Raw genomic sequence first — 8,642 nt, 5'->3', positions numbered from 1 at the left:
CATAATACAGTCACAGAATGCATGTCCATATTTTATGAATGTGTCCAAAATTTGAATCTCACGGATTTATCTGTTGGTGTCAGATGTTTAAAAGAAAAAATTGCCACTGTACAACGTAACATTTCCGTTATTTCCTTGCAGCCACAGAACACAGGAACAGCACCCGGAACCTACCCCCTGTGCCAGTCTTTCAAACGGAAGTAGGTTTCCGCATGTCAACATGTAGTGCAACAAATCTTTGTGGAACGTGTATGCTAGATCATGGAAAACATACATCCATATTCAACAATTGTTAACTTTATTCTTAGGTGCGGATAAACTGCCTGACCAAGAAGCACGTTCATAGCGACACAAGTTCAAAGTCCAAAGTGTATGCAAATAGCAAGGTTTAAGCGGGACTATGGAATGCCTAAAAGATACAAGTTTATTCCCCAATGAGAAGGGAAACATCCATCCATGTCCAAACAGATCATCAGGATGTACACCTGCATCAAGCATGTTCAGGTTTAGGCAAAGTGATCTGAATGAACAGCACTCTAGTGGAGGTTGCCTCCTTAATCCCCCCCCAGTGCTTTTGTCTCCCCAAAAAGCCAAACTGGTGAGGGATACCGGTCTAACAGCATTAGGCAAATAACATCTATTTTAGGGGGGGGGGGGGGGGGGGGGAGTGTGCATGCCACACACACTCAGTGCATAAGCTTCCATTTCTCCTGTGTCTTACAACAGCTTCTCATCAGCAGATTCTGTTCTAAAATACCGATTAAACTTGAGCCATCCTGACCTGGATGTCTCATTTCTGACTTCTACATCCTTTCTATGGGGCTGAACATGCTTGCTGTGGCAGAACCCATGCCAAAATAAAATGCAGACATAACTAATATTATATTCAGTAAAAATGTTTATTTTTTTATTTGCAATGAGAACTGCACAAAAAAAACTTTAGTATATAAGTGAAAATTCTATGAATTCCCTTCTACAAATGTTCTAAGTGTTTAATACAAGTCTTAAATTTGACTGCCATTATTTGCCCAGTGATCCGTGCATTATAAGGACATGAGGGTTGTACACTCCTTGTAGTCCGGCTTGTACAGGAGCATTGGAGGAATGGGGGGAGGGGGAAGCAAAGTTGTTCAATGTACATCATAAGACTACACTGCCATAGCAACAGACTGCATTCAAAACTTCCTAAGACTCATACACACACGAGATTTTTTTTTTTTTTGGGGGGGGGGGGGGGAGGGGGTTAAACCCAAATTAGACAGCACATCAGTTCAAAATTACAACTCAAAGTCTAAACAGCTTAAAACAAAAGACTAGCGAAAATACCTTTGGCAGAAAAACTGAACCATTTATAGTTGTCATTACCACTTCTACAGCTTGTTCAGTGAAGTGTAAAAAAAAAATAATAACCAAAAATGAGAGAAAGGAGGGGAAGGAACCCAAAATGTACAGGACAGAATAAAAGTACAAGAAAAATAATAAAAAAAATTATTAAACTGCAATGATACTTAAATTTACAAAAGATCAGAATACACACAAAGTGTTAAACTGTAAACATTTCCAGAGCCTGGCAAACAATAAGAAATTTACACATTAATTTGGAAATCACTATCATTACGTTGGAAAAAAAAAACCCCAAAAGCCCTCAACTACAGACAGCAAGTTTTGGCAAATTCTAAACACAAAAAAATAAACATTAAAAAAAACAAAATATTTGCTACGGACTTAATACATTTGTTTGTTCTTCGCATACATATAAATTATATATTTGTTAAATTTTGTATTTTACATCGCAAGGTGTTTTATTCTTTGAAGTTCCAGCACTTCAGTTTATTCTTTAATAGTTTGTGGATTTTTTTTTATGTACAGTATGAATGAGTGTCATTTATGTTGCTCTTTCAAGAAGTGATGCATCCTCTAATGTACCAACTAAAAACCCCTGAGCTTAAAAACAAAAAGGCAGGAGAGAAAATAAAAGGAGTAAAAAAAAATACCCCAAACATTGAAAGTGCTATTAGATGAGATGGGGAGAAAAATAATGAATACTGTATTGTAATGTCTTAAAACTAGCTGACAGCTTGCTCCAGTGATCCTGATGATCTTTATGAGTTAGGACAGATGCATGGGCCTTCTAAGCACATGCTACTCAAGAGTTCCTTTGCAGGGGACAAGACTTCCTTATCAGAATGGGGTGTGCTTGGAGGTTGCTTCTCTCCCTTTTACAGTGACCAAAACAGAGAATGGAACACAATCACTAGAAGACTGGAATTGTCCATTTGTCTTTTCTGTACTTGCTTAATTTACTATAATTGGCATTCCATATTTTATCTTCTTCTTTTAACTGCTTTAAATCTGTACTTTAGCAATACATATACAAATTGTTGCCCTGTGAAAGTTTCTGAAATAGGTTCCATGGTGGCTGAGAGCCTGTGTCCCAGGAAGGCAGTTGGGTCATATGGTACTGAAGATGAAAAATCAACTTTGGTGTGTGTGTGTGGGGGGGGGGGGGGGGGGGGGGGGGGGGGGAGAAGATGAGGAAAGTGACCCTTTTTTTCCCACCTTTCCTAGTTCATGTTCACTGCTTGCTACTAAGGTGGTATGACAAGCCCCCATCTTACCTCCTGCCTCTTAACCTAAACAGTAGTACAGTGGTTCCCAAACCTGGGCCTGGAGGCATCCAGGATACCACCACTGCATGCTAATCTCTCATGAATATTCATTGTAGATATCCTGGGTGCCTCTAGGACCAGGTTTGGGAACTACTGCACTGGTTTCTGTTTAAAATCCCCAAAATCTCTCCCCCTCACCCTTCCTCTTTATCACTGCTTTATACACTAAGGCTAGCTGTCCCTGGTGTCTCGCTGCTTGTACAGTCTTCCACCGATTCACTTACCTTGCCAGAGATGAACACACAGCAATAATACTATATCTTAAACCTTAGCAAATTTCCTTTTCCCAAGTATTGCCTGCCATAAGCCACAGACATTCGTTGTACGCTACATAGAGTATGGAAAATCCCATTTAGACCTAGACACAGCATGTGTTTTTCTGACTAGGCCTGTTCACAGAGTCCTTTCAGACAGCACAAACACACAAACCATGCTGAGTATTAAAATGCATGGGCTTTCCAGTATGGAAGGGGAAAAAAGGGGGTCCCTTCCACAGGAGAAAATCAGGCCCTAATCTCTTGGCATCAATTTTGTGGTACCACAGGCAAGTCGGGGGAAATCCATTCCAAATTCAGAGTGTCCTCAGTCTGAGTGAAAAGCAATACACAGGAGCAATGCCTGGTGATTCTCTCTCAAGTACTTTATCCCCCCCACCACCACCACTGTCTCACACTCAACTGTGTTACATGCACAGATGAGAAATGGAAATCACTGTGGTGTTTTATACCAGCCAACCTTGACTTCAGAAGGTGAGGGACTTGCATAAACTCTTACTTGGCTCCCCAAGGGAATATGCAGCAGACTACATTCCAGTTTACGCCCAAAGGATGCAGGGTGGTGGGGGAGGGTAGAACAATTATTTAGTCTAGCAAATGACCAGATGAGTTTTCCCTGGGTTACATTGTACCATAAAGCCAAATACTGCCATCCCCATTCAAAAACTCTTTCCAGCCATAGAAACTTACTGACATCCTGTGTTTCCCCTGGGTGACCAGTCTGGCTTGGTAGCACACAGGCTAATGCTACTAGCAAAAGGCCACTCCTGGGACTCATGGTGTGTGTGTGTATATATATATATATGTGTGTGTGTGCGTATATTCTTTTAGGTCCTATATTTTAATTATTATTATTTTTTAAGTTACAAGGGCCCATATACTGAGGGGCAAAGAATGCAAGTTATCACGTGGACGAGGTCTCGCTTACCTCTAGCGCTGATAGCAAGTTGATCAAGAAAATGCACTAACCATGTTAGGCTTGAAGGGACCTGGACTAGCCTCAAGACAGTGCATTGTAAATAAACTAGCACTAGTCAACCTCAACTCATCTGGACTTCATCACTGGGCTACACCAATAGCCACACCACTGCACACTTCCTCTGCATAAAATTATAAGCATCTGGGTTTTTTGAACCCCTGACTTGAACTGGCTTGGTTTGATGGTTAGATGCACATTTTGGCACACAGGGATCATCCCACAGTGTGAGACTGGTGCAGAGTTCAGGATCTGTCCACTCTGGAACAGACATCAGCCACACATAAAGTGAAATAAATATGACCATGGAATGGTGTCGGTTAACCTGTTTCATTAAAGACACATCCTGAACTTTGCCTTTCATTGTCATATGGCAGTGTTTTAAAAGTGTGCCTAAATGTTGTTCTTAACAAAGTGAACATGAAGTCACACCGTTACCCCCCACCCCCTCCAAGTCGCTTTATGATCAAAGCAGCCCAACAATAGAGGACTCTTCTATGCTTTACAAGTTGTCTCAGATAACAAGAAAAAAACTCAGGCCTGAAACTCCCCAACCATCTGAGCAGTGCTGTCACAAGATCTTCTTAGGTTTCTGGATTAATACTTAGTAAAATTCATTTGCATATCTGTGAGATCACAGGTGTGAAGTGTTAGTATGACATCAATAACAAAAAAAAAAATCCTCCTCTCCACTTGTTCCCCATTAGCCAATTGAAGGAGCAACTGAAGTCGCAATGAACAGCACCAGAGTGCCTTTCTGCTCAGTCCTGTTTTCTCAAATGGCATGGACATGATGAGCAAGGGAAAGAAACACTGCCCAGTCTCGTTATCTTCAGCCAAAGCAGGACTGAAAGAAGAGGTTGAATAAGACACCAGCTAGGTTGTTCTCATTAGCTTTTTCGTGTTTCTTTTGTAAAGAAAATTTATTTCATGATCAATACAGACCCAAAATGCATCTTTTATGGTATTAAAATAAAACCAATAGTTGACTCCAGAAAAGACTGGCCAATACTGACATGCCAGTATTGTACTGTATAGTGGGTATTTATGGCACATAAAGTTTAAACAGCTTAATTTATTTAAAAATAAAAAACCCAAACACAAAATACAATAAGAGAATAAACAGGTGACCCACAGCCCCTGTGACGGGCGTAAATGGGAGTTGTCAACACACCAGCATTTTTAAACAGACAACTCCGTCACTTCTACTGCAGACAACCTTGATAAAACACTGCCTTTCAGTACTCTGATAATACATCTGCTAAAAAATGGAAACAATTCTCAACATTATAAAATTAAAAAGAAAGAAAAAAAGCTGTAGCTTTCTGGCTTTATAGTTAAAAATACCAACTATATATGGAAGGCTGGAAATAAAAGCAGCGAGTCTGCAGTTTTGTGGGTTTGCCCTTCCCAGAATTAACTCTCCTCTCCCCTTCCCACCAAAGCCATCCTCTCAAACTAATATATGCCAACTATATTCACTATACAATACAGTCACAATGCAATACTAATGACAGGTAAGGCTGGATCCTGCTGGGCACCTGCAGTTTCTCTTCTCTACAATACCGACAATGAGCTACACCACCAAATCCATTTTTGGATTAGGCACCACTATATCCTCTGGAGATATCTATCTATATATATATATATCTATATATATAAACAAATAACCCCAAAATACAAGATTACAAGAAACGGACTTTGGTTGGTATAAAGGTTAGCTCCAATTCCAGGTTCTTCCCAGCAAGGTGCAAGAACAAAAAGCTGGTTCTTGAGGAGAAAATGTTTATTTCATCAATTTTCTGCCGTCAGTACTGCTCCCTGCATTGCCCTTTTTCCTTGCCACGTGCAGAACACTTATACTGAAGGTTGTGAAGCAGAATCGCACTGGCTTTTATTAATTTTTTGTTTTATTATTTTTTTTAAAGAGGTCACGACTAAAAGGCAAGTGGAAGGTCAGGTTAAAGGCAAAGTCAAATCAGTGCTGAAAGAAGGGGATGAGGAAGACCTTCCCCCACCCCAACAGCGCATGTGTGAGCGAGAAAAAAAAAAAAAAAAAAGAGATGCGCGTTTTGTGTTTCCCTCCCATTGCTAGCTTAAGCTTCTTCCCCCGTTCTCTTCCTTTTGCCAGACGCCTCTCCACCGATACTGACCCAGCTTACGTTTCCATCCCAGATGCTGCTGCACTCCGAGGGGGGGGGGGGGAATTGGGAGGCAAATTAAAATAGAAATAATTACAATAAAAAAAACAAACAGGTAAAAAAGTGTGTGCAGTCCTGGATATAACGTGGGAACATTTGGCAGAGATGACATTCCAAGTAAGCTTGTCTCTTTCGGCCATGGCTGCTACCAAAGTCCCACAGCCAACATATACTCTGCCTGATTCTCATCGCATATGCACGTGGATGTGAGAGGGAGAGACAGACAGAAAGGGTTGGATGTGTGTTGAGGGGAATTAAAAGTCAATTTTCATAAGGCAAAACTCTTAAAAGTCCTCCAGAGGCTTGGACTGAAATATCTGTCACCTGTCTCGTGCAGAGGGGGCCACTGCTTTGCTCGGACAATGTTCCTCTGTTGCCTCCGTTAACACTTATGAGAGAGTCAAAGATTTGCTGGAAAAACAAAACAAACCCCCCCCCCCCCAAAACAAAACAAAAGCGTCAGCAGAAGAAAAACAGGAGCTCTTAGAAAAGATTCTCTTCAAATATCGCCAGCAAATCACTCTGGAAGTTCATGTCAATGGTAGCCGTCATCTGGAAAGCAAAGAAATAAAGGTTTTATTTTATACAGAGCGAGCACCACAGCTCAGGGGTGTTCTGTCTGGAGTGACATCAGCTTCAGAAAAGGGACACCTTGGGGCTCATTTTCAGAGCACTTACACTTACAAAGTTCCACAGGTTACTACGTAACTTTGTAAGTCTGAGTGTTTTCAAAATACACCTTCTTGTGTCTTTCCTCACCGTGTGCTACATGAACGAATGCAAAATGATTTCAGTCGGTAAACTAAACAAAAATGGGAGCGGAGAATTATACAGCAGAAGTACAAAGAGCCTAATTTTGCTTTTGTCTCGTAAGGAACTAGTCAAGCTGCTTTCACTCAATGCAAAGGAGGAGATGTACCGCTTCTCTGCGTCGTCGCTCCTGCTCCCGTTTCCTTGCCATCTCTCTCTGCTGATCCAGCATGGACTGGGAGGACTGTGGCTGAGAGCTCTGCGCCTGGGGCACAGGGGCTGCCGGCACCTGCTGTTGCTGCTGCTGCTGCTCCTGGCGCCGTCGGACCTCTTCGTGAGCTTTTCGGGCCTGTTCCAGGGCATCATCATCATCTCGACTCCTAAAAAATAAAATCCCATGGCTCAAAATCAGCAAGAGTACACCAGCCTGTCACCCTTCAATACCACGGCATGAGTATGGGTAGATTTTAACCAGAACAATTTCTACAAAAGCACCATAAAATGGCAAGTCAAAGCTTATAAAGGTTCTTCCTAAATCATCTGCTCTGCACTTCCATCCACCCTCCCCCAAAAAGGAACTATAGTCTCTTAACTTTCCAACTAAACCCTACTAAACACACTGCATTAGAGTCTCATACCTTCTGACAAATGTCCTCCGCCATCTCCATTTTAAAACAGACCATAATGCTGCCCGAAAATGAATTTTCAAGTCATGGGCGCTTAAGTAAAGCCTGAACCTAAGGGAGCCGGAAGCTCTGTGATGAGCCATAGGGCCTTTCAACTCCACCTCCTTATCAGGGGCGTATCTGCGTGGGGCCTCAGGGGCCTGGGCCCCCGCAGATTTCGCCCTGGACCCCCCTACCGCTGCCAACCCTCCCCCTCCGTTGCTCGCCTACCTTCGCTGGCGGGGGACCCCAACCCCCGCCAGCCGAGGTCCGCGTCCTCCTGCCGCTGCCGGCTGCCTTTGGTCCTTTAATTCTTCCATTGAAGCTGGCGCCGACGAAAGTTTCTTTTGAGTCTGACGTCGCTGCACGTTGTACGTGCAGGACGTCAGACTCAGAAATTGTTTCTGAGTCTGACGTCCTGCACGTACAACGTGCAACGTGCAGCGACGTCAGATTCAAAAGAAACTTTTTCGTCGGCGCCAGCTTCAATGGAAGAATGAAAGGACCAAAGGCAGCCGGCAGCGGCAGGAGGACGCGGACCTCGGCTGGCGGGGGTTGGGGTCCCCCGCCAGCGAAGGTAGGCGAGCAACGGAGGGGGAGGGTTAGCAATGGCAGCGGCTGGGGGGAGGGGGATCGGCAATGGCGGCGGCGGCGGCGGGGGGGGGGCTATAATGTGCCCCCCCTCTCTGGCCCTGGCCCCCCCTACCGCCGCAGTTCAGATACGCCCCTGCTCCTTATTTACAATATTTTTGTATCTGCACGATCTATATATCCTTGACAGAGTACAATTAAAATACTTATAATCAAACAGTCAACAACACTGTCATACCGGGGTAAATCATGAGAGGATTGTGAAAAATTACAAGAGGACCTTACGAGACAGAGTCTAAATGGCAGATGACGTTTAATGTGAGCAAGTGCAAAGTGATGAATGTGGGAAAGAGGAACCCGAACTACAGCTATATAATGCAAGGTTCCAAGTTAGGAGTCACCGACTAAAAAAGGAATCTCGGCATCGTTGTTGATGATACGTTGAAACCTTCTGCTCAGTGTGCTGCGGTGGCTAAGAAAGCAAATAGAATGTTAGGTATTATTAGGAAAGGAAT

General features: G+C 43.1%; 1 protein-coding gene across 8 annotated transcripts in view; it reads right to left on the bottom strand.

The window, feature by feature from the left end:
* Nucleotides 1–1,228: 1,228 nt before the first annotated feature.
* Nucleotides 1,229–8,642, bottom strand: part of BRD4 (bromodomain containing 4) — a 277,955-nt gene continuing 270,541 nt past the window's right edge. For all 8 annotated transcript variants that reach the window (XM_030197185.1, XM_030197179.1, XM_030197181.1 and 5 more), the window contains 2 exons: nucleotides 7,041–7,251; nucleotides 1,229–6,673 (listed from right to left, as the gene is read on the bottom strand). In XM_030197185.1, the coding sequence (XP_030053045.1) occupies nucleotides 6,605–6,673; nucleotides 7,041–7,251 (280 nt within the window). In that variant the 3' untranslated portion in view covers nucleotides 1,229–6,604. The remainder of the gene's footprint in view (nucleotides 6,674–7,040; nucleotides 7,252–8,642) is intronic.

The sequence above is a fragment of the Microcaecilia unicolor genome, chromosome 3, assembly GCF_901765095.1.
Source record: "Microcaecilia unicolor chromosome 3, aMicUni1.1, whole genome shotgun sequence".
Lineage (NCBI taxonomy): Eukaryota > Metazoa > Chordata > Amphibia > Gymnophiona > Siphonopidae > Microcaecilia > Microcaecilia unicolor.
This window is presented reverse-complemented; position numbering and strand designations above follow the sequence as displayed.